The sequence below is a fragment of the Opisthocomus hoazin genome, chromosome 2 (genome assembly GCF_030867145.1).
Source record: "Opisthocomus hoazin isolate bOpiHoa1 chromosome 2, bOpiHoa1.hap1, whole genome shotgun sequence".
NCBI classification, from domain to species: Eukaryota; Metazoa; Chordata; class Aves; order Opisthocomiformes; family Opisthocomidae; genus Opisthocomus; species Opisthocomus hoazin.
Genome location: NC_134415.1, coordinates 58,273,137 through 58,299,334, shown reverse-complemented (window position 1 = coordinate 58,299,334; position 26,198 = coordinate 58,273,137). Strand labels below are relative to the sequence as shown.

Sequence of the window (26,198 nt, the reverse complement as noted above, 5' to 3'; positions counted from 1 at the left end):
CCACCCTTACGACACTACAAGCCCACCTAAAAGTCCCGCCATCAGCGCGGTGGGGAGTCACGTAGCTCATGAAGGCTGCCCCCACTGTCCTCTCGGCAAAGAGGGGCCCAGCACATCCTGCTCTTGGGCAACACTCCTCTCCATCTCACCCCGGTCTGTGGTTGTTTCCTTCTTGCGAGGTCGCAAGTCTGTCTGAGCACCCCTCAGGCACCCAGGGTTCAGCCTGTGAATGCTGCCGGAGCCACCAGCGCTACTCTCGGAGGTGTAGGAACCATGCAGAGGGACCTGCTGCTCCAGGGTGATGCTTCCCCACCCTCCCTCTTGCCTACCCAGGTGGAGGGCTGGCAGCTGGGGGGTCCTGCCCACAGGAGGGAGGTGCCTGCCACAGCCGCAGATCTACAGCCGCAGCAGAAATACAGTGCCAGGGACTCTGGCCATAAGGGTACACCAGGGCCCAAGCCCAGGACCTGTACCAAGGGGAAAGGCGAGAGAACAGTCCCTGGAGCCTGCTGGCTGACCCAGCTCGGTGTCTCAGGAGGTTTGCCACTTGCTGGGGTCAGGACAAGGGATGTTGCACGGGACCTCAAGCTGCTGCCCCTTGCTACTCATCCATGTGGGCACCACCAATGCTGCTGGGAGTGGCAGGGAACACAGCAGGAGAGAGTGACTGGGTGGCTCTGGGAGCAGGGTGAAGGGCATGGCGGCCCCGGTGGGGATGCTAGTCAGGACTTGGACTGGCTGCAGAAATGAGCTGATAGGAACTTCATGGGTTTCATCAAAAGTAAATACAAAGTCCTGCATCTGGGGTAGAATAACCCAGTGCCACTGTACAGGCTGGGACCAGCTATCTGCAAGCAGCTCCTGAGAAAAGGACTCTAAGGTACGTGGTGGACAGCAAGTTGAACATGAATCGGCAGTGTGTCCTTGCAGCAAAGAAAGCCAACCACAACCTGGGCTGCACTACTAAAAGTGTAGCAAGCAGGCCCAGAGAAGTGATCCTTCCTCTCTATCTGGCACTTGTGAGACCATGTCTGGGGTACTGTGTCTAGTTTTGGCCTGCTCAGTACAAGAAAGAGTGACGCGCTGGAGCAAGTCCAGCCAGCAGATGCCATCAGGGTGGCCAGGGAGCTGGGGCACACAGAGATGTGTTGGGTCTGGAGAAGGGAAGGCTCAGGGGAGACTGAATTGCTGTCTGCAGCTATCTGATTGGAAGATACAGAGAAAACAAAGCCAGGCTTCTCTTGGAGATGCACAGCCACAGGCCAAGAGGCAATGGACACAAGTTGAAACATGGGAAACTCCAATTAGACAGCAGGAAAACTTTTTTTTTTTTACCATGGAAGTGAACAAATGCCATACAGGTTGCCTGAAGGGGTTATGTACTCTCCATCCTCAGAGTTGTTCAGGATTTGACCAGACAAGACCTTGAGCAACCGGATCTAACTTGACCTGCTTTGAGTAGAGATTTGGAGACGATGAACACTGGAAGTCCCTTCCAACATCTATTTTTCTGTGATTCTGGAAAACTAGTACTTAGAGCTCAGTTTTCTGAAGGGCTCAGTTCCCATCTGAGTGGTGCAGTCATTTCCTAGAAGAGCTGAGTAGACTGAGTCCAGAGCCTTTCAGACATGTGCCCATAAGGTATCATGAGGAGAGATGTCAAGTTCCAGCATCTTTTGCTAACGCGATCAAGTCTTTTAATGTTGGTATTAAGCAGAACAAGGGGAGGAATATAGAAATTAAATCCCTACTGGTTGTGTGGGAGACATTCCTTCCAGAATGTTCTCTTCCTGAAAAAACAGTATTTGTTCACCCAAACAAAGGAAAAATTTCTAGTTAAGTGTAAAACAATTTAAATGCTAACCTTAATTTTATTTAATAATGTTCGGCATGGAAAGGCAAAATTTACTTGTGTCCGATTTGTGTTTTAAGTAAAGACAGCACACTTACTAGAGAATAGTGGCAATTCCAAGCAGGTTTGTCACAACAGGAGCACTAGCATGATTTATACAAGACTCTGCACTACCATCAGCAGTTGTAATACTACTGGAGTTTGAATAAGCTACTGGTGTTTGAATAGGCATTTTTATGGGAGAAAAGAAAGAAAAAGCTTCTTTTACCTATATTTTGTAATTCCAGAAGTGCTTTCTTGGATAGAGTCTTTCTTATCTAGTAGGTGTGAGGGCTTGGTTTTTTCAGCTGCTCTGTGTATATTACGTTCCAGAATCAACACATGGGGGAAAAAACCACCATTAAACTTCTTTGGTAAAAAAGTGGTATATTGGTATATACAAATGTTTGTTATTGTGACAATTTTTTGTGTATTTTTAAAGTGGTTGAGTCCTTTGTTTTTCAGTTATGAAACCATACCAGAAATAACTTTATATATGCAAGATCCTGCTGTTTGAAACCGAATTCATTTGGTAAAGCTTCTCTGAGTGGTGAATAAACATGCCGTCTATTTTGCAGACTGAGGTCAGGCAGAAGCAGTTTATTTCTGCAGCTATAGGAGAGAGTGCAAAGCGACAGACCTTCAGTCCGCTAGCAATGTGAACTCTGAATGAAAACAAACATAATAGGGCTTATATACATTTACAGAAGGTACAAACTGCTTTGTGAAGAGGGCTGATACAGCTTAGCAATATCTGCACAGAAGGAAAACTTGCTACAGTGACTGTAATGTCTATTCCTGATAACTGGGGACCTGCAGCCAGCTGGCATTGGGTTGGTTCGGCTCATCCTTCTCTCCCTTACTAGCTTTTAGGCCTTGCAAGCCTGTAGACACACGACTTCTTTTTTTATTTCACAGTAGTTACAAAAGCACATTTCAGACTAGGTCTACATGAGATGCTCTTCCTGTCATTGCTGTACCACTGAGGATGTGACACAGGTGAACACATTGCCGTGCCTGCCAAATACCAGCAAAGTGGTCTGCCAAAGAGGAGAACAGTTTTTCTCATTGAGTGACAGAGGCACCGACACCACAAAAAGCTGTACCTCTGCAAAACTTTATCCCCTCCACTTGCTCAGCAGACAACAGGTCATGTTAAATAAGACTGGCTTCAGACAAGGCGCAGCAAGTTAACGTGAGCAACCGCCAAGGAAGGCAGCAGCCAATTTGGCTGCATCTGCCTGAAGTTACATGCAACAGAGAGCAGGGTGGGAAAGTATTTCCCGGAATACAGACACCTTCAGGGAAGCATGTCTCTCTCTCGGCATTTCAACTTGTGCTGCTCCCAAAGCCGCAGGAGCCACAACCCCACGAGAGGGCTCTGCCAGCACAGGCACCAGCAGCACTCACCCTCCCAGTAAGCAGCTCCTACTGGTGTCCGTTCCCCTCTAGCCTGTAGACAAGGGTTTTTCGTAAGGAGCACTGCGGTTGTGGGAAGTTTCCTTAAAATAAACCTAAATATGCCTGATTTGGTGTCACATGAAAGCACATGTCATGTGCCAGGGTCTCTAAAGCAGTTTAAATTTCAGGGTGTTAAACTGGTATAGTTGAAGGTACAAACAGGATAACCAGAATAGTACTTCCCTCTGGGCTGCTTCCAGTGGAAAGAGCAAATACAGGGGGCACAATTGATAGCTGCTGTGTGATCTAACCATGCCTGCAACATGTATAAATAAATGGCAATAAGGAAATTACTTGAATGCCTTCTTCCTACTAGATCTCCCCCAGCCGAAGACACTTGTGCCAGCAACAGTTTAAGAAAGCCTGGTATAGACAAGATTTTTCAGATTAATTAAGTAGAGAAAAAGCAACTGTACAACAGAAAAAAAGCTTCCTTCCCCACAGAACTGAACACAGTGAAGGGGAAGAGATACTTAAATAGCTGAGTTTGACCTCTTTCTATCTTTTAATACAACCTCTATTAAAATTCTGAAGTGAAAATAACTGTGTAATGGTAATCACCAAAGTATAAGGAGAATGTACATCCCAGTTCAAGAAAAGATATGTCCCTACAATGCATAAGAAAAATCGAGCGATGAAGGTCATTTAAATGCCATTGTAGGTGTCCCGTGGAAAAGCTGCCTGGGCTCACTGGTAATAGCACCTGTCAAACGCACAGTGCTTGACTGCTCGCTGCTGTAAGTAGATTACTAGCACTAAAGGAAACACAGGTGTAAGCAGGCAGAGCAGTGGTGGCATAGGAGAACGACACACAGAAACAGCAGTGACGCCTTCAGCAGGCTGCTGCTCGCTAGCTGGCGGCGGGGACGCGCTCCTTCCTCGTGGCGCTGGGCTCACACGACCACCATGATGTCTTCCAGCGGCTTTCGGGTCAGCGCAGGCACAGTAGCGCCTTTCTTGGGGTAGCCAACAGGGAGCAGCAAGAGTAGCTTCTCGTTAGCTGGGCGCTGGAGCAGCACCCGGAGTTGGGGGCCGCAGTTGAGGGGTGTGGAGGTCACGGTGTACAGACCTGCGTTCTGCAGCAAGACAGACAGCAGCAGAGTGAGACAGAGGTCTGTGCTCTGTATTTGTGTCCGTTATTCCCACCAGACCCGTACACATCCTCCTGTTGACTAGTCCAGAAATGCTGCTTCGACAGACTCTGCTGCAGGCTTTAGAACATCTGATTTACTAATAGCCTCCACAGTACCATAAAAGATGCCTGCTTTGCTTACAGAGTAGTACAGCATTTCTCCACCGCAGCGGCAGCACACTCTGCCTGACATGTCTGTATGCTGTGCAGCAGGAGCCTGCCTGCAGTGCTCGGTGTAATGGGGGACCTACGGCCACAGTAAAGCTGAGAGGCAGTTGTGGCCATATCACTGGAATATGATCCCATGGGGTTCGTCTGGCTCACACAGAGAAATATGTGGGTCCTTGCCTCCACACAGCTGGCAGGAAGATGCCTTGCAGCTTTGTGAACATTTGTTCCTGCTCAGGAGCTGTACCTGACAGGGACAGGGGGCAGAGGCTCTGCCTCGGAAGTTGTCACAGGAGCCTGTTGCCCATCTCTTGCAGTGGCCAGTGTTCTGGCTCACATCAGAACAGCAAAAGAAGTCTATGCATCATTCCTCCTCTCACACGAAATCTCATAAGAAAGCTAAACAATCTGACAAATTGTAAACAGCTGATGTTGTCCAAAATGTGACCACACAGCTAAGGTGCTTCCTGAGACTTGCATAATGTGGATTTCAGTCTCTCTCTATATATACAATGCAAGCATTCAGGGAGGGTTTGAGATGTAAAAGTCAGCCAGGGAGAGGTACTCAGGCAATAAGCCTCTCCTGTTAAGTAATCTCTATGATCTTCTGAAGAGGAGAAGAGCTAACAGTGGTGGTCCATGGCACTGTGTCCTTTAATGCTATCAATTAATTTCTAGGAGCTGGGAAAGAGACAGCACTAAGGAGCAGAACAGTTGGTAGGGGGCCTCAGAAATCCCACCTGATGGTGGGCTGGCTCGGGGGAAAGTGTAGCCTTGTTACTCCTGCTGCTTCCGACTGAGAACCTAGCGAGACAGTGCTGGTTCTGCCTCATCGCTGCGCATCCCTTTCGCTCTCAGCTCCACGGAAATAAAAATAGAGAGCCCAGTGCAGCTGCAGAGCAGCAACATGCCAGCAATGTGCTGCTGCCCTGCTCACTTCTCAGATTTTGCACTCTGAAGACCCTCCTGAGGAGCAGCAATGAGGGCAGGGAGGTGTCACTCAAAACAGAATGGAGGAGAAATGACAGTTCCTGGTAGGAAATTGGCCTAATGTAAGAGGTGGCACCTTGCTGTCATCCTGCTGACAGGCCAAGTTAGCAATCAGAATAGCTTCGCTACTTACACACTTGTGTGAGTACATCAGATACAACAAGCAGAACTGAGCACTGAGAAACCACTGAGAAAATCCAACTGTCTGGTGTCAAACACACTGAGCTTTAGACATGAGTTCACTTTCAGAAATGCCTCGGAAAGACTGATTGAAATAGTACAGCCTGTTCTGTGAAATATGTCCCCAATTTTTCTTCCAGCATTGATCACTAAAATGATCTGGGGTCAAGCCATTTTTTAGGGATTACTGAAAAGCAGGGGCCAGTGTGGCACTGTACAGCCATGCCTGGGTAATCTGCAGACCCGGTCAGCACTGTTAGCATCAGGCAGAAACCACAGGGGCTGAAGCCTGTGCTGGGAGAAGAGTGACAACTCTGGAGGTGAGCTGCATTACACTTTTCTTCTTGTTAACCAGTACTGAGGATAGGAATCGCCTTCTCAGTTGTGGGCCTGTGCAGAATAACTTTAAAACTCAAAAGTAAGTTATATTGCCAGGAACTGGAGTAATCCAGAGGACTGATAATGTTAAAATCTGAATTGGGTTCCACTCTCATTTGGGCAGAATGGTGTTGGTATGTAAACCAAACCAATATATTGACTTCCAATACGTCGGTTCTGTCAATGTACCTGCAGTGCAGCAAGCAGGATACCACATGCAATAGAAACACTGATTTCATTGTAGTAGTGGGTCTTCTTTTTGCCATTTGGAAGCCACCCATATACTTGCTTGAAAATGAGGATTAGATAGGGAGCAGTGTCCAAGTACTCTTTGATCCAGTTTGTTCTGCAAAAGAATAATGTTTAAGACATTAATTTTGCAACCTTTTCACTTTCCCATAAGTCACATTTACTGTCTGCAAAGGCACACTAAAGGTACGTGACAATTACAGCAGTACACTAAAGCTTAGAACATTTACGGCAAAGAATTAAGTATTATCAGCTTAAATAGAACCATTTCTGAAAAAAACAAACCTTGGGGAGAGTTATCAGTTTTAACATATTTAGCTGAGGAGTTGATGCACCCACTCTAAAAGAGTGGAATTTCATAAAAATAGGAGGTAGTACTTGACCTCTTATCAATGAACTGGTCTCATGAGCATTTGCCCTTGACGTTATTTAATTCCTGTAATTTTGCAGGCCTGCAGCTCCACTTGTTATCCGCAGTGCCAACTCTTTTGTGATTGCAGGGAAAACTGCTGGAAGAAAAGTTGAAAACTTTCTGGTCTAAGGGGTAAACCCAACTATATTCCCAGAGCCATAAATGTTCTTATGTTTCTGGGTATTGCAGCCCTGTTAGAATTCATTTGGTTCCATTTTTTTTTAAATTACAATACATACAATTATGATGTAGGATTTAGATAAGAAAATGTGTGCTTTCTACTGTTCTCACTCAAAACATAAAAATTGCTATATTTTAGTTGTTTACACAGCAGATAAATTTACATAGCACATAAGCACCTGAAAAACAATGACATTATGAAACAAGTAGGGCAAATCAGCCCTGTAAAGCTTTGTGCATATGTTTCATTTGACCCGGCAAGTCTCAGTATATGCCTTCCCATTGTGCGAAGTTAAGCAAGTCAGTCAGACTTTGGAGGCCAGTTGGAACAATTAAATATTGCATAATTTACCACTTGCATAGAGTCAAGCCTTGGGGCTACCTCAGTCAGCAGCAAAACTCCCAATGGCTTTGGGAGCTTCATTGTTTGGCAAACAACAGGAAAAAATTGGGACAAGAGTTATGGCAAGAGAGGTTACATAGAAAAATAATAACGATGGAGCCAAATGTTCATAAAAGCTTCAAGATGAAGAGTATATAATCCCTTTTACTAGAGGCAATTTTATGAGCCAGCCACCAAGGCACAATTCTTCACGTATTTCTTGATTTTTCTTTCCAAACATGAATCTTAGAAATACATGAAAAGTGAGAGGGAGGAAGAAAAGGACAAGGTTACTAGTAGAATTCAAGACAAGCTTCTTTTATCACTTCAGTTTGCTAAACTGTGGTGCTTCCTGTAAGATTCCCATCATCTTGAGAATCAAGACAAAGTCGTACAATAGGAAAGGGTACGCTGAACATCTGAGCCACTTATTTCACACTTCTTCTGGCAAGATGGAACACATAGGCATAGCGAGTTTTTCCTTTGTGTGTATCAGCCAGGCGCTGCATCTCACCTGGCCCTCAGAGCAGGGTATCCAGAATTAACATATATAGATAATAATTTTTTTTTTTCGGCTCCTGCAGGGTGGGAAAGCCACTTTCCTCAGACAGGAGTTTCTTCTTCCTGGCTGTAAATTGGAAACAGGACTACGATACAGCAACCCTGGCAGCTCTCTGCTGGGGGAGTGTCTGACCCCACCTTCCTTCTTTTTCTCTGATCAGGCAGTGGGAAATATTTACAACCCCCCTCTTAAGAAGCACCAGAAAACTGGGGAGAGATTAAGGAGCACAGACTTAAAAAAACATTTTTAAAAAAAGGTTTTTAAAATTGATCTGAATATTTTCAGCTTGTTTTTTTTTTTCCTCCCTGAAAAATAAGGGGAAAAAATGCAAACTAACAAGAAGCATGACTAAAACTTCCCAATATCGTCTTTCCTGGACCAAAGAACAGCTCCCTTCAAACCCCTTAGCCAGTGGACTTTTTCATACCTCAGTCTTTTCAGATCATTAACCCATCTGTCTCCCATCCTCCTTTTGTAGTTGATCTCTTCTTCTTCTTCGACTATCTCACGAATCTTGTGTTTTAAGTATGGATCTTGCACTACCACAAAGGTCCAGGGCTCAGTGTGCGCTCCACTGGGTGAAGTACCTTAGTACGAAAACAGGGAAAGATGAAAAGCTGGTTGGTGCAATGCTGAAAGTGGGCACGCAGTGAGAAGTATCAGCTCTTCCTTGTGGGCTTTTGGGCTGACCAACAGAGCAATGGGAAAGCAAGTTGATGAGATGGAAAGAAAAGGACAGAAATAGGTCTTGGCAGACAATCCTGTTCTTTTCTTTCTCAAAGAATTGAAGCCCTGTTCAATGACAGAGGTTAGTCCTTTCATACAGCCATCTTACAGGAAATCAAAGTTAGGGATTTGTAAAAATTCCGTTGTGGTTCTTGAGTTAGTGTGACAGTGCAAAAAACGCACACAGTAATGTTAATGCAAAGCATTATATCCAAGTCAACACACCTTTGGCATATACAACCAACCCTGAGACGTGGTTTTAGCTGACGGGCAAAGCTAATGGCTTTCAGGGAAACAAGGCTTAAGCGACCACCTGCAGGAATCTGTCAGTCGCTGGCTGACAAAGATGAGGAGCTGCACAATGCAAACATCTGCCATGTCGCATACAGGTTTGAGTTTGTTGTCCCAAAGACAGCTGGTGTCTGTAGGTGTGCGCATATTAAGCCTGCACATGCTTATTCAGCCTTGATTATTACACACCAGCACCCCTGGAGAATATTTTAACTGACTAGCAGATGAAAGCCAGAAGTTGAAGAATATAGCTATCTGTACAAGCTCACAGAGAAATACGTTAAGGAGACTGTTCAGGTCTCTCTAGCCCCTCCTACATGTTTTAAAAATATTTGAGGGTCTTGAACACACACTGTGTTTGCTTATCTAAGCACTGATTTCAGTTCAAGAAACACTGAATAAGCTGCTTGAACTATCTTGTATATTAAAATGTGTTTATACTGTGAAACTTGCTTCTCAGGTTTGGGTAAGACCTGATGACATTTATGGTTTGCTTTGTTTCCTTTTCCTTCACACAGCCCAAAGCTTTCAGGGTTACTAAGTACTTCATCTGCACTCCAGGCTGGTTCGCTTTGCTGCATTTACCAAAACATGCTCAGTGTTTTAATGACCCCTAGCTAATCAGAGGAAGATGGAGACTCATTACAGTGCACTAACAAAGCTGCTTACAGTTTTTAAAGGGAAAACAATGCACATCAATTCCTCAGAATCTCTATATTAATAATCCTGCTAAAGGCTAATGAACTTTTCTCTAAGGCACCTTGTGAGTATTTTCTATATTAATTGCTTCATAAAAGAGAAATAATGAGGGTCAAAACCTCTCCTGGCTGAAATCAGTGTTACTAAAGCAGAGATGAGATTAAGCCAGGAGATCACAGTAATGATTTGAAACACATAAGTTCTCAAAAAAAAAGGGGGGAGGGGGAATCCTTTTCTGACACTCTGTCAAATAAACTCTATCAGGGTCCTCAGCATAATTCTCCAGTCAAATACAATAGGAACCTGGCGCTGACGCTGGAAGGACTGGAAAAGTTTTTTTTACTCTAGAGTGAAACTTTTTTCTCCCATAATAAACCCCAACCATTTATGTCAACTGAAAGATCTCACATGGCAGGGACAATTTCATCAGTTTGTTTTGGGGGAAAAAAAAAAAAAAACAAACAAAACCCACACATGGCAAATATATTCACAATGAATGAAATTTTAAAGCATGTGAAGTACACATGGTTTGATATTTTAGAGAGAAAACACTTCATTATTTCTATATGAAAGCTGCTTCACTAAACTGTACATCAATATTCTGTTAAATAACATATTTTAAAGCTTAAAAATGAAATGTTTTGTTTTATGCTGTTGAAATGCTCTCTTTCCCTTTTGGGTGCACTGCAAATACAAAGGAATTGGGAATGCTCCAAACCAGTCCCTGGCCTACAGTTGTACAAGCTGAATAATTTCCAATCAATCAATGAGTGCTCTTTTTTTTATGGCTATGGCTGAATCTAGGAAAACCAGAAGGCAAATGCCAACTCCTTTGGGTTTTCTACATCACCTTTACATGGCTGAACAGCAACGTTGATCCTTCTTTTTTTTTCAGACCTTGAACCAGTCAGTACCATACCTGCTGTTCTGATGACATTATCGATAACCTCCCTGGGGACTGGCTCATCACTGAGAAACCTGACAGACCGTCTCTTATTAAGAAGCTCATAGAACATCTGTGACCTTTTAATCATTTCAGCCTCAGAGTAGCGCTCTGCGAGGAAGGGGACATGGGCAACATTTTCATCAACTCCTTGCCACTCTTCATCAACCTCTGCAAGAAAATAAAAGTGGTTAGGGATTTTTTTACAGGAGAATGCTGTTTCTGTCTTTGGCATTCACCACTGCAACGCACTTTGGCCTGCATACCTTGCACTTCTACACGGCTGGAAAGGCAAAGTCTGAGGTTCCAGTTGACACAACTCATTGATCCCTAGCTCCAGCTACTAAATAAACACCTTGTTTAAATACCAAGAGACCAGAGGGTCCTGGCTGGCTGTAGTGAGTGTGATCCATGAAGAAGTTAAGGCCTTCTCCACTCGAGTTTGCCTCTAAAAGTCGTTTACAAGCTGAACCAGCAGTGAAAAGGCAGCCAACATTTCAGCCCACTTTTCTCAGTAAGTAAACGTGAACAAATGTGCTCCTTCCTGAGCAGTCTAATAAGAAAAAGAAAATCAATTAAGTTACTGAAGTTAAGGAGAGGGCTAAGCTCCCAAGGTGTGTAAAATCTCCTCAGAAGAGCTGACTGTCAGCTTCTTCTGTATTCATGTTTCATAGCAGAAGCATTACATCTCGGCTCTGCGCAAATGTGACTTTGTGGTTAAGTTCTTTGGTTTCATGATACTTTCAGCATAAGAGGAAATGGATGACAGGCATCTATACTTAGGATAACAATATATTAAATGTAGGATATTGTGTTTCTTGCCTTTAATTTAAGAACTCAAAACGGTTCCTCGTTTCACTGAAATCTGCCTCTTTGGGATTTTTTTATACCACAAAATACATCCTCTGTTGTCTCTCAGATCTCCTCTTTCTACCATGCATTCCTAGAATCAGCAAGAATAGCATTTTTTGCAGCTATGATGTGGAAGTTAAAGCCATTTAAATTTTGCATTTGACTAGTCAATAGTATTGAGCAATCTGCTACAGAGGGCTGAGTCCGGAAAAAATATTACAGTTCTTTTTCAGTCACCATTAAGCTTGTATTCTGGAAATATAGCAATCACCATGGCAAATTCAAACTGCAATTCTTTCTGTGTTTTAGTAGTATGCAGTTGCCTTAGAGACCAGGCTGATTCTTGGTTCATTTTATAAACAGCAGTGAAATATTCACAGGTGTGGCCCAGCATGTGCAAGAGGCTGCAATATATCCAGTTTCATGTGTTGCATCTAAACAGAATGATTCTGGTCCCCAAACAACATACATTTCAGTTTGCTTACAAAGAAGTCATCCAGAAAGCTTGTTTTGTTTAGCATTTCATGCCTGTGTTCAGCACTCTCAGTCACGGTCTGCAAGGACCTGGCTCCAGGGCAATAGGAAGCAGTAATCCATTGTAAAAATTATTTTTGTGAGCATCTTGCACACTCAAACTCAAAAAGGAAGAGGATGCCTCTTCCTAGTGTTCCCTTTCCCGTTTACACTTGGTACAGTCGGTTATTTACTATTCAACAGCAACCTGCTGACTAGGACTTTCCCCTGGCTACGATTCTGGTGATCTTCTCATTCAGAAACATTCGCACCCCCTTTTATGCTCCTCCTCCTCCACACTCACTGAAGGGAACACCATGGGGTGACAAAGGCTATGCTTACACTAGCAAGTAGTGTGGTGCAATAGGAGTGGATCTGTAGAGAGGAAAAGCTTCTGCTGGAGCCCCAGTGTTCAACATCCTCATGTTTTAGAGTGGTAGGGTAGCTGGGGAAACAGTTAAAGCTCTGCATCCTTCCCACCTCTTCTATGCTATGCACAGTACCACAGGATGCCATCTTCAAGGACCACTATGTTAAACTGGTAAAAGTCAATATGTAACTGATGCTTGAAGATGCACAGGTAATGAAGTCATGGAAATTTTTTCAGGATGCCTATCTCTGCCTCTTGCATCTCTGCCTGGTGGCTTGGACGAAGGTGTAACCCTCAGCCAGGAGTAGGGCCCATGTAATCAGAGGCACAGTGACCTTAGTTCAGTTCTACTGAGACAATTGCTGTGAAGATGTGAAAAAGAACGTAAGCTAAATCCATACTAGATAAGAAAGAAAAAAAAAAGGTAAACGTAAAAAACCTTCCACAGATGGAAGTTGAGACAGTGATGACTGGCAGCCAAAGGATTTGAAAGATAAAGGGATGGCACAAAAAATTTGTAAAACTTTCAGGGAAAAAACAGGCAATTGGGAGATGGCAACTCAGCAACACCTTCCAACTTGAATGAGGGCTGTCTGGCCAGTAGAGAAATTCAGAAGGTGTCTCATTAGGACATGTTTATCTCTGCTCAGCCTAGTAGTTCAGTAAACATACCTCTCTAGGTGTATTAGCCAATACATAATCGGTTTGTAGTCTTAAATTGTATATATCCTTTATGCGGAGTTCCTTCACGTGCTATAAAAGTGACGCAGAGCAGGAGAGTTAGAGAGAGATAATGCTGTTCTCAAACCCATTGATATAGACAGGACAGAAAATCACGCATATAGGCAAATAACCTTTCCTGCAAGCTCATCTTGAGGGACTTCCAGACCTGGAAGCTGGATAGCCTCCTGCAACTGCCTTGATTGGTACGACAAAGCAAATTCTCCCCCTCCAAATCCACATTGTGTATAGCAGTACTGCTACTGTAACAAAGACATGCATTGCTGAACTGAGATTTACCAGTTACACAGAATGACACACAACTTGATTTTATCCCTAGGCACTCACATAAGAGGTGTCACTAAATGGGAGAAATATTTTCCTTATGATAACAAAAAGCTTCCTGAAATCTGCTGAGGTTGTGCATTGTCTATCAGAACGCAGAATTTGACCAGAAAATTATGCTGAAAGCAGGTATTGGATTAGTGTCTTGATGAAAATTTCAGGTCAGACTATAATGTTTGTGCTTACACCAATGTGCTGTAGTGATCATCCCTATCCTTTTCCCAAGCTTACAATGTTGAGTGTCCGGGGAAATAGAAATAAGACTATTTCTAGCCTAGAAACAGTCAAATAAAACTAACTCCAGGACCCAGGAGTTCAGATGTGCTTTCATTATTTACTTACTTACGAGGAGGTTCAGAAAGTAGGAAATAGCATACATTCAATCACAGAATCACAGAATGGTAGGGGTTGGAAGGGACCTCTGTGGGTCATCTACTCCAACCCCCCTGCCAAAGCAGGGTCACCTACAGCAGGCAGGTCTTAAATATCTCCAGAGAAGGAGACTCCACAACCTCCCTGGGCAGCCTGTTCCAGTGCTCCGTCACCCTCAGAGGGAAGAAATTCTTCTTCATGTTCAGACGGAACTTCTCATGCTTCAGTTTGTGCCCATTGCCCCTTGTCCTGTCGTTGGGCACCACTGAAAAGAGCTTGGCCCCATCCTCCCGACACCCACCCTTCAGATATCTATAAGTATATATTAGGTCCCCTCTCAGCCTTCTCTTCTTCAGGCTGAACAAGCCCAGCTCCCTCAGCCTCTCCTTGTAGCAGAGATGTTCCAGTCCCCTCACCATCCTTGTAGCCCTCCGCTGGACTCTCTCCAGTAGCTCTTCATCTTTCTTGAACTGGGGAGCCCAGAACTGGACACAGTACTCCAGATGAGGCTTCACTAGGGCAGTGTAGAGGGGAAGGAGAACCTCCCTCGTCCTGCTGGCCACACTCCTCCTAATGCACCCCAGGATGCCATTGGCCTTCTTGGCAGCAAGGGCACACTGCTGGCTCATGGTTAACCTGTCATCCACCAGGACACCCAGATCCCTCTCCGCAGAGCTGCTCTCCAGCAGGTCCACCCCAAGCCTGTACTGATGCATTAGGTTGTTCCTCCCCAGGTGCAGGACCCTGCATTTGCCTTTGTTGAACCTCATCAGGTTCCTCTCTGCCCAACTTTCCAGCCTGTCCAGGTCACGTTGAATGGCAGCACAGCCTTCTGATGTATCCACCACTCGTCCCTGTTTGGTGTCATCAGCAAACTTGCTGAGGGTACATTCTAACTCTTCATCCAGGTCGTTGATGAAGAAGTTAAGCAAGACTGGGCCCAGTACTGACCCCTGGGGGACACCACTAGTTACAGACCTCCAACTAGACTCATCACCACTGATGACAAGCCTCTGAGTTCTAAATGCACTATACCTTTTATTCAGCCACTTAAGGAGGAGGCTTGATGGTCTAACCTTGGCTTCTAAGCAAATCCAAGCCCTGCTTGGTCATCTTTTTTTCTAGTATTATCACAAACCCATCAACAATCCTTCCGAGTTAGAGCTGCTGAGACTAGTCTATAAAATACTGAAAATCTTTGCAAAACAGGTTTGTCATATAGGAGCAAAGGCTGGAGGAAACAAAAAAGTAGCATGGCCATAAAAAAAAAAAAAGCTTACTTTTTGAGATGCACTGACTTCTGGACAGTGTGAAGCCTACAAAGTCATCCCAAGGTCATATCTAGATGAGGCCATATCTTTAAGAAGCAGTCATGTTACCTCAAACATATCATTATTAGGGAGTACAGGGCAGAAGCATAGCTTTCTAGGTATAGACTGAAAAGGAGATATTATGATAATATTAGAAACCAGGCTTCCCACCAGAGGCATCCAATACCTTAATCAAATAACCTGTTCTTCGCTTGTTGCTGTGACTCTCTCAGCTTTGGTTTCAGTAAGAAAGGAGGAAGTTATAAAAAAAGCAAGAACACCTAAACTGAGATTATCAATTTAACTGACTAGAGGAAAGGGTAAAGAAAAGGAGGTCTATAATTGTGGCTTTCAATTTTTAAGGGAACAAACTTGGGGAAAATAAGGGATTAAGAAAAATTAAGTGGGAGAACTCAGATTAAAGTACTTGGGGATCAGGAAGCAGAGAGATTTGGCATTTCTTTAAACCAGAGAAATAAAATTAATCTTAGAAGCAATTGGTTGAATAAATATCTCAATTAAGTAATCTATATGCAACTAGGAATGGAAGAAAAGGATTGGTTGGCACAGACACCTAGGCCTTGTAAGACCAGAAGTGCAAAACTTGCAGTATTACCTAACGTCAAGCCAAGTTAAATTTTGAGTGCTTTGTTTGCTTGTTTTGTGGGTTATTTTTTTACCATGTAAGTAGAGGAAAAGAAAAGAAGTGAAGATGCTTTGTGGTCAAGATAGTGCAACTTAAAAATAACATGGTGAAAAAAGAAATGTGCTTTCAAAGATGCTGAACATAGCACATAGATGAGGTGACTAGTGAGAACGGAAGCGTGAGAATCACTGTATTGAAGCTTAAGTATTGTAAGCAAAACTTAAAGACCCTAATACACTCAAAATGAGAATACTGACTGAGACAGGAGAAGAATCCAGAAGTAAGAGAACTGACACACAAAACAAAAACTCTCCTGGCAATACTTTTTTTTGATAAATTCATCTATTACTTATTCTTTTCCACCATGTGTCTACCATTCATTCTTAGCAGCTAACATTTTCCATATGCTAAGCTAAAATCATTATCAGCACCATCTGCTTAGTGCATGCTCTCTATAATTGCTGTGTTTAGACATATTCCTGTTTGTATGGTCATGTTATACAATACTACAAAGGTTTGTTTACTTCTCTGTGTATTCCATCATTTGACGGACAACAGACATCCTTCTAGTCAGCTGATTATCTTTAGCCACATTCTCAAGATTGCCATCAATTCTTTTGTACATTTGCAATAGTCATCAAGCTTCTTGCTTTTTAACCAAATCTGAAAAGGTTTTGGCTCAGATATCCCAAGTGAAATTTCATTTTAGAAGTACTATTTCTCTAAGTCTATCAGAAATTCCTCTCTGGATACATTTTCGGATGATGTTTGTATTCTTTCCAGCAGTTCACATAGGAGTTTATAATCAGCCTACAAATCATGTCATGAATTTTGCCTACACTGACACTTCCCTGCGTTGTTGGCTCCCAGTTCTATGTCATTAAGGAATTTCACTTGCACATTCCTTGGTTTTATGCAAAGACCACAAGATAATATTAACAACTGGTCCCGAGACTGATCCTTGAGAAACCTCACTAGTAACTTCAGTCTAGACTAACGCATTTGCTTTCCAAGCCAGCTCTTTCAGTTTCTTCTCTTGGGAGTTGCTTCCTAACCATTGAAATCCTCTTCCAATCCTCTTTTCCGGTGTGAAGATACAATGCTTAGGGACACAACTAAATGTATATAAAGAAAGCTTTCAGAACATAGCATCATAAAATGGTAAGGGTTGGAAGGAACCTTTAAGATCATCTGGTTCCAACCCCCCTGCGATGAGCAGGGACACCTTCCACTAGGCCAGGTTGCTCAGAGCTCCATCCAACCTGGCCTTGAACACTGCCAGGGAGGGGGCAGCCACAGCTTCTCTGGGCAACCTGTGCCAGTGCCTCACCACCCTCATCGTGAAGAATTTCTTCCTAATATCTAATCTAAATCTGCCCTCTTCTAGTTTACAGCCATTCCCCCTTGTCCTATCACTACACACCCTTGTGAAAAGTCCTTCTCCATCCTTTCTGTAGGCCCCTTCAGGTACTGGAAGGCTGCTATAAGGTCACCCCATAGCCTTCTCTTCTCCAGGCTGAACAGCCCCAACTCCCTCAGCCTGTCCTCATAGGAGAGGTGCTCCAGCCCTCTGATCACCTTCGTGGCCCTCCTCTGGACCCGCTCCAACACATCCATGTCCTCCTTATGTTGGGGGCTCCAGAGCTGGATGCAGTACTCCAGGTGGGGTCTGATGAGAGTGGAGTAAAGGGGCAGAATCCCCTCCCTCGACCTGCTGGCCACGCTTCTCTTGGTGCAGCCCAGGATACGGTCGGCTTTCTGGGCTGCAAAAACACATTGCCGGCTCATGTTGAGATTCTCATCCACCAGTACCCCCAAGTCCTTCTCCTCAGGGCTGCTCTTGAGCCACTCTCCGCCCAGCCTGTACTTGTGTTTGGAATTACCCTGACCCACGTGCAGGACCTTGCACTTGGCCTTGTTGAACTTCATGCGGTTCACGCAGGCCCACCTCTCCAGCCTGTCAAGGTCCCTCTGAATGGCATCCCTTCCATCCAGCTTGTCAACCACACCACACAGCTTGGTGTTGTCAGCAAACTTGCTGCGGGTGCACTCACTCCCACTGTCCATGTCACTGACAAAGATATTGAACAGCATCGGCCCCCGTACAGACCCCTAAGGCACACCACTCATCACTGGTCTCCACCTGGACATCGAGCCGTTGACTGTAACTCTTTGTGTACGTCCATCAAGCCAGTTCCTTATCCAATGAGTGGTCCATATGTCAAATCCATGTCCTTCCAGTTTAGAGACAAGGACATCATGCGGGCCAGTGTCGAATGCCTTGCACAAGTCCAGGGAGACGATGTCAGTTGCCCGCCCTTTGTCTACCAACGCTGTAACCCCATCATAGAATGATACCAAGCTGGTCAGGCATGATTTGCCCTTGGTGAATCCATGTTGGCTGTCCCAAATTACCTCCTTGTTATCCATGTGTGTTAGCATGGTTTTGAGGAGGATCTGCTCCATCATCTTGCCAGGCACAGAGGTGAGGCTGACTGGCCTGTAGTTCCCCAGGTCATCCTTTTTTCCTTTTTAAAAACGGGGGTGATGTTGCCCCTTCTCCAGTCAGTAGGGACCTCCCCAGACCGCCATGACCTCTCAAATATGATGGAGAGTGGCTTGGCAACTTCATCCGCCACTTCCCTCAGGACTCGCAGATGCATCTCATCCGGCCCCATGGACTTGTGCACCTTCGGGTTCCTTAGGCAGTCTCAGACCTGGTCTTCTCCTACAGTGGGCGGTTCTTCATTCTATCTGTCACCACCTTTGCCTTCTGCAACTTGGACAGTGTGACTAGAGCACTTCAGGTACTTGGACTCGAAATGCTGGACAACTGACCCTGTGGTTTTTTTCTTGATTAATGGCAGACTGCTACATAACCTGCCACTACACGAATCCCAGTAGTGAATCCAGTCCTGAACTGACTGTATGGCTAATAGGGAACTAAAAGAGACAGGGTGTCTTACTAATTGGTTATAAGTAGTGGTTATCAGGATGATCCTGGAAACCCCAAGAGATGGTCAGAGATCTTAAGCAAAATAAGTATCAAGTGGAAGATGCAGACCCTGGAAGAAAAAAGCCAGCATCAAAATACTGTGACAACTAACTCGAATTGGAATATAGTTGCAGAAGGTTTCTTAAGATCTTCAGAGGAACGGAGTCACTGTTTTATAAAGAGAAGATTTACTGGTTTACCTAGTAAAAGGAAAGCTGAGAGTTAATCTGGTCACTGTCTATAAACCACAGGAGGACTGGTAAAGTATGCTTTTAAACTAACAAGAGTATGGAACAGGAAAAATGGCTATAGCCTAGTATTAAATAAGTTTGAGCAGGCAGGCAGAAGAGGCTTTTAATCCACAGCATGAAGTTCTGGAACAGCCTTCCAGCATGGCTAAAGAAACAGGGTCAAAAAAGGCCAGTTGTCAAGTTCATTCAGCTGATGACAAAGGCTGGAGGTGTCTGCAGCAGCAGGGAGATAAACACAATGATGCAGGCATGTCCATGCAAGTCCTACGTTCCTAAATGACGCAAAGCGTGAACTGTCATTGAATTGGAAAATTAAACTGCTACTGCCTCATTCACGTCAGTAGTAGTATCGAAAGGTATGGGAAGCCTTTGAACTTGAGGAGAGGAGAAATACTTCTAACTGGGAGAGATCTATTATAAGAAGTATCACAAGCAATGACCACTGCATTTTCAAAAGAGATGGAACATTTGGGCCTTTGCACATTGCTTTAAGTCCTTAAGTAGAGTACACCACCAAGCAAAGCCCCCTCAATTAAGTATGTAGTAATAAAATAGCTTTGCTAATATTCTATGCAACTGATCCCCAGGGTAGCAAGGATACAAACAAAATTCATTCTCATCCTCCGCGCCACTGTAAGCTGGGTCTGCATTTACCTTATCTATCAGTTGTATTAATCTGAATATATGAAAGTGACTTACGTTTGTTCTCAGTTTGAGCCTAGCAGGTGTATTGTAGTAACTAACTGGGGAAGGACAGAATTTCAGTACCAATGTACACTAGGTTCCTTCGGCTAAAGACTGAATCATATGCCAGAAATTGTCTTTGCAAGATCTAACTGTGTAAACCTGAAGCGGTGGGAGACTAGGTACCACCCTTCTGGGATCAGATGTCCAAGCAGAGAGCCCTTGTGACTCATCGCTCAAGACAATGCCGAAGTAACACCTTTTTTGCCTGTATCTAAGTGGTAATCACACATAGCCAGATACACACATACACAGACCACTCTTAGCAACCCACAGTACAACAATCTCTCATTCTGGATCTCAAAAATGAAGGAAAAAGTTATAGGACAGTTAGTTATGCAAACAAATCTGAAGTACTGCCAGATAAGGCATTAAACAAATGGACCAAGTGAATGCTTTGCACTTCACCAAACAACTGGTTTTCTGGCAGCTCTGGGAAAAATCCTTCTCTTCAGCTGCCGAAAGCACAACACAGACAAGCTCGGGAGCACTTGGCCCCCCCTCTTCTGCCCTTCACTGCCATTAAGTGACCCTACTGAGTCAGCCCAAGAGTTTCAGGTAATTACACCGAATGCCTTGAAGCTCAAAGGTGTGCCTCTCTCTGGGGAAATGTCCCCAGCAGTGCCACTTAAAGGAAGGCTCACGGGGCTGACGATGCCTGAGTAGGTTCAGTGGTTTTCTTACAGAGCACTTCACTGTCTTGGCAAAGCGCTCTCGCTTTGGTCATGGACGCGTATTGAAGGACTTGGTCTGCAGCCTCGTCAGGGGGCTCTTCAAAATTCTAGCTTGTTCACCTACAGGACTCCTAGATTCTAGCTTCAGATAAGGCCTTAAAAATGCTTCAACTCAAATAACTCAAGTTCTCCTCAGAGCAATTTTGTCTTCAAACACAAGCCAGATGATTGAGATATTTAAGTAGAAAATAGCTTTTCTGATAAAGTAAGATACATTGGTAAAGTGCTAGAATTTGCACAGCAGGTAAAATATTCTCTACTGTTAAGAAAATCTCTGTTTACATCCATGTTTCCATTTCAGCTTTCAGCATCTAGTGCAGTAGGTGACAATTTTAACACTGACAACAAGGTGAATACATTTTGATCCTTAATTACAACATTAACAAAGTAGCAGTTCCTTACCAAGGTAGCCATATTCTCTTCTTGCTTAGGCTGGGCTTTCCCCTGCTGAAGAAAAACTTCGCCCAGCATGCTGTAACTATTTTATTTTTTCTGGAGATGATAAGACATGCCTGTTTTGGAAAGATGTTGGTTTTGAACCACACAGCATTAAGGGGAAAGTGATTATTATTATATCTCCTTTTACCAACAGCACAAACATGTCTATGTACCTGCCAATTATTCATAATTAATTTAAAATCAGTACAGTTTTGAATTTAGCACCTGAATAATAGGGAAAACAACTAAGACATAAAAATGCAACATTTTATATACGGAGCTGTGGCAGCAAGGCTCCTTGTTAAGAGCTAATAGGTTTGTTTATTTAGAGGATCTCAATTTTTAAATGGATAGAAACAACTTTAGTAAAGATGTCATTGATAATTCATGGGTTATCACTTGAACTACCCACAGGAATTTTAATCTGAAGCCATTTAACTGAACTAGTAAGCCATTAGTGAAAAAGGAAATCTGGCATAATTTTATACAGAATCTATTTTGCATTGTACAAAGGAGGGTACAACATATGAAGTAACTTTCAAAGAAATTTTGTATATTTGGGAAATAGTCAATGTGGTTTAAAAGGTTCCAAGTATCAACTATTTCTGGAAACTGATACACAACACTAACCCAAAGTACACTGAACACTGAGAAATTAAGAGAAATAATGGTTCTTAGAAAAGGTATGTGTGCAGAAAAACAATGTAAGTTTCAAGATTCCTGGAAGCAGACTTGAGGAATGTGTCACTATGGGACAAAAGCACACAAAAAGCCTTTGAAACCTGCTTGACTAAAAAAAAAAAAAAAAAAAGTTGTGTTAACTGCAAGTTTAAAAACCTCATAGGAAGAAAACTCTGTAGATTTTTATTTCACAAGGAAATGAAGGGAGCTTATGGAGGGTAGTCAGGAAGCAAAAAGAAGGAAAGTTACATTTTGTGCTTGGACTTTTGCCCAAGCTGTGCTGCAGAAATCACTGCTGCAAAAAGAGAGGGCATTCTGTGTCGGTTCTAATATGTAATTAAGTGAACAGAGATTTGCACCATCACTAAATCTTGTTATTAAATATTTGATCAACATATCTCCCAAATACTACGATCCCAGTGCTAATCCAGCTAAAGCTCTCATGGACATTCACAGAAGTCACAAATGGAGGATTTTTGCAAGAACTGTAATAAAACCGTTTCTAGCTTTTCTACGGGTGCTGAGATCAAATATGTAGCACTGGATGGTAAAGTGGAATGAGAAGCCTACAAAATCAACCTGCAGATAGAAGATCTCTGCTCGGGTCTTCCCTTTGCTCACATCAAGGAGGGCTGGAAAGGGGATGGGGGGCCATCAGCAGTAACTGCTTGCTTTCCCTACATTCCCCACAGAGTCCCTCATAGGTCTGGGATCTGCTGTACAGAGGAACAGACAAGGGTCTTTGAAAATGCCTTTTCTTTTTGCACTCTGATCTGTGGCATCTGGAGGAAATAGGGATTTACACCAAGAGTGACATGACATCAGGATAGACTCCTTCCAGTGAGCTGGCAAGCTCAGGGCACGGCAGCAGTGTAGCACTATGCACTTCCATCACCACAGAGGAGTGGAGGAGACCGCATCTCCTTTATTCGTATCAGCAGACCCAATTCAAACAACAGAATTGCTCAGATGGAGATTTTTCTTACCTTCTTCCTCCAAGTGGTGGTCAGTACCAGTTTTTAAATCTTCATCCACCCATGGGCGAGACAGGGGCTTGCTTTTAGTCTCATGTTTTTCCTTCTCTCTGTTAGTCTTCTTCAATATTACCCCAATCAAAACACATATAATGGCTATAAAGACTGGGGTTAGAGAAGAAAGGAGTGCCATGACTATGCAAACGTGGAGCCTTCCTTCCAAGTTCAGTAGTTTCTTCTGAGAAGGAGACGATGAAATGGGAAGCACAGAACGGCAGTAAGCAGAAATGGGAGGGCCCAAGGTTCAGTCCTTGACCCTATCACTGCTTCTGCTTTTCAGCTACTGCCCCCACATTCCCATCTGTGACGTGCTTCTGCTGTTAAGCAGGCCTAGATCTGTCTATTTTCTGGAAAGAAACTGCTTATAAACAGCAAGAAGAGGCACTGACCATATACAAATGCATTAATGTTGTGCAGTGCAAAACAAACAAAAATTTTCCAAAACCCCAGTCCAAGGCAAAACACTTCTCCCCCTTATTTTTATCATTATGGTGATCCCAGTAATCTTGCTTGTAACAGTGATTATTAGAAAGGGCCAAGTAGAAATGTGACTTTTAAAAACTGATGGCATCTCTTCAATGTTTAACTCATAGAATCAGTCATATTTCATGAATCCCAGGAAATCAGAATATCACCAATTGAATATCAGCCTGCAGTGCCACCCTTGGCTATGTAAACAGGTCAATAAAACAGAGAAGCAAAGTGGAAGCATTACCTCCGCGTGAAGCATGAATGGGATGAGTCACAGAACCTTGTATTCATCCTGGATGTTCTGGGGGAAGAATAAAAAAGAATTTAGGGAATAAACATAAGAAAGATTTCAGGGCTGAAATTCTACGCTGCAGTAAATTTTAAAACTGTGCTTCAGCTATCTTATCAAAGGAAAGGTTAAAAAGTGACAGGATCCTGGTCTAATTCGAGAATGGTCAATGTCTAACTGCTTAACCTATTTTTTACCTCAGCCAGCTGCTTGGGAGCTGAATCAACATAGCAGCACTGAATCGATGTCTTTACCTGGGGCTGTTGGGACACACTGGATAATGAATTGCCAGACGGCAGTGGGTGCCGAGTGGTGTGCTGGAGAGCGGGGTACAGGGGTAATGACTGCATGCAGTCACCAGCACCTATCAGCCTTTTTTTAGCACCAGCTCTGCCAAGCCTTAGCTCAGGATGCACAGGGCCAGCTCTGAAGTCTCTACACCCGCGGCAAGTTCATCTGCATTTTGGAGAAGCCGACCCAGGGTGAGTGGGAGCAGTTTCTGGCTGTGACCCTTGCAGGCGATGGCGTGCCCCAGAGCCCTGGCACATCACGGACTGCAACGGGCGCCTGCTGGGGGGCATTGCAGGTCCTGCCTAAGGCATCCCCTGTTTGCTTGATGTGGAAACCAGTATGCACAGGGGAGAAAGAAGCAGCTGGGGTATGCACAGGTTTCATCCTGACAAGTTCTCAGTCCACACCCTAGCCAATCACGTCTCAGCCCCACTGGTTTTGCAGCACTGAGCACATCCTTCCTGGTCGCATTCAACACTGCCACTCCAAGGGCTCCCTGCTGTACGATCCCTACCTTCCCATGCTTCCGTGAGTGCCGGCTGCCATGAAGAAGGGTCCGTGCATCGGGAAGCACAAGTTAATGACCAGCTTGATGCACAGGAAGAGGAATGTGTGACCATACTGACGGGCTGCATACAACAATATTCCGGCTGGTGATGTGGTTGTGTATCCTCTTTTAATACAAGGTCTTGTTATTAATAGGGGCGAGGCCAAGCAAATTGCTTAGCTGTACTCATATCTAGATACACTTAGATGCAAAATGAAACTGCCTCACAACTTGCACCCGGGCTGGGCTTTCCAGCTGCCCAGCTCAGAGACAGAATAAATACTTCATTGCTGTTGCAGTGCATCCTAGCCAATATGCAGTCCCTGGGTCTGAGTAGGTCCTGGTCCTTCCAGGCAATGTATGGGATCTGTGTAAGAAGGATACACCCAGAGCCAGCCAAATGCCTGCATAAGGCCATTAGAGATGAAATAAAGAGGTCATGCAAAAGTTGTACGCAGGTTTCTGATCTAATTCAGCAAAACTGGTGATAGACAGGCACCTACCTCTAACTAAGAAGGCAACCTGCTTGAAACACAAGCCATGGACTTTCTCTTCCACTCTCTCCAGTCCAGATGTGATCTGGGACACCTGCTTGCGTCATTGATCTTGGGCTGCTTGTAAAACAAAAATCCAAACCCATGCACCATACAGGACAGAAAGAGCAACAATTATGGGGAGGGAAAGAGTTAAATTTATTCTCTCTTCTCAATTTAGAGCAGATATTTAATCTCATTTGTCCTGCCTGTTGCCCATCCCATCATGGGGAGAGATACTTCACCTAATTCCAGTTAGAAACATTAAATTTATTCACCTGAGTAGAATAGGAACCTGCAGTTTAATCAGACACATTTTCAACAGCCTCCTCTATGGGAAGGAAGGAAAAAGCAATGTGGTCTGAACGGCTCTGACTGTTTCTCCCACAGGGAATGTATTCTTGTTAACCTTAAATATTCACATGCACGTAAATAAGGATCTGGACGCTTTGCAGCTGAGAATCTACCCTGCACACAGGTCCGTGCTGAAAGAGCTAGAGAAGCAATATAGAAGGTTGAATGCTATTGTTTAAAATAAGTACCCCTATTTGCAATGCTTGGAATGTTGTAATCTCTCACTCTTCTGGAATAACTGACTTTCTTAGAGGTGATGAGATATGAATTCTTCTCTTGTAGAGCAGAGAAAGAAAGAAAGCTAAAAAAATGTCCCTGTGGTATTAAGTAAAATCTATATTTGGTGTTACATATTCAAGACTGTTAGCTTGAACTTCAGCCCCACAGAAATCACACAATACCTTGTTTTATTAAAACCTGACTTAGTTTCAATAACTCCACACCATAGACATTCATAATATAAATACAGTGATGCTCTGAGGAACTGTGAGGAGGAGTGGGAGGAAGCAGTCAATTTTTGTATGGTAGATTTTCATCAGTTTTTCTGTTGGATTCTGTTCAATCCAAGCTTTATAGAAATGTTGTTATTATTACCACCGTGACAACTTCAAGCAAATTTATTACCATTATTTCTTCTGTTCTACTCTAAACCTTAAATCCTAGAAGCTGGATTTTATTTTTTTTTTGGAGTTTCAAAAAATTTGGCATAAACATTACAAATAACCCTACTCCTAGGAAGTAATGAAGCTTTTCTGACAGACTTGGAAAGAAGCTAGAAAATTTTGATAGAAATACAGCTATTGAGAACACCAAAGTACTCAAGTATTACTGCATGAAATCCATGTAAACACTTAAGAAATACAGACCATCATACTAAAAGCTTTTGGACCAAAAGTTTTTTCTTTAATATTTGCCATTAAATTCTGTGTGTAGTTGTTGTTCTGAAGAAAAAAAAAAAAAGTACTGAAGTATGAAGTAGAGCCCTTTATTTTTCTCCAAGCATAAATGTGTGATGAGCAAATGTCATTTATAGGCTGCAAGGACATGTCTAGATGGTACCATGC

At 43.6% G+C, this 26,198-nt stretch overlaps 1 protein-coding gene and 1 long non-coding RNA gene across 3 annotated transcripts in view; one reads left to right on the top strand and one right to left on the bottom strand.

The window, feature by feature from the left end:
* Positions 1 to 1,455: 1,455 nt before the first annotated feature.
* Positions 1,456 to 22,882, bottom strand: IYD (iodotyrosine deiodinase). Its single transcript, XM_009933724.2, has 5 exons — positions 22,602 to 22,882; positions 10,621 to 10,815; positions 8,413 to 8,572; positions 6,390 to 6,546; positions 1,456 to 4,428 (listed from the first exon to the last, which is right to left on the bottom strand). The coding sequence occupies exons 1-5, from the start codon at positions 22,780 to 22,782 to the stop codon at positions 4,246 to 4,248; spliced, it is 876 nt and encodes a 291-aa protein (XP_009932026.2). The 5' UTR covers positions 22,783 to 22,882; the 3' UTR covers positions 1,456 to 4,245.
* Positions 11,021 to 26,198, top strand: part of LOC142360551 (uncharacterized) — a 32,532-nt gene continuing 17,354 nt past the window's right edge. For both annotated transcript variants that reach the window (XR_012763157.1, XR_012763158.1), the window contains exon 1: positions 11,021 to 11,158. This is a non-coding gene — a long non-coding RNA (uncharacterized LOC142360551). The remainder of the gene's footprint in view (positions 11,159 to 26,198) is intronic.

Bases quoted from the DNA above. Each gene is read 5' to 3' on its own strand.
- IYD (XM_009933724.2), bottom strand. From the start codon at position 22,782: ATGGCACTCCTTTCTTCTCTAACCCCAGTCTTTATAGCCATTATATGT. The intron at 10,816-22,601 runs GTAAGAAAAATC...ATTTTCTTGCAG, and splicing joins CCACCACTTGGAGGAAGAAG to AGGTTGATGAAGAGTGGCAA. The intron at 6,547-8,412 runs GTATGAAAAAGT...ATTCTTTTGCAG, and splicing joins AATGATCTGAAAAGACTGAG to AACAAACTGGATCAAAGAGT.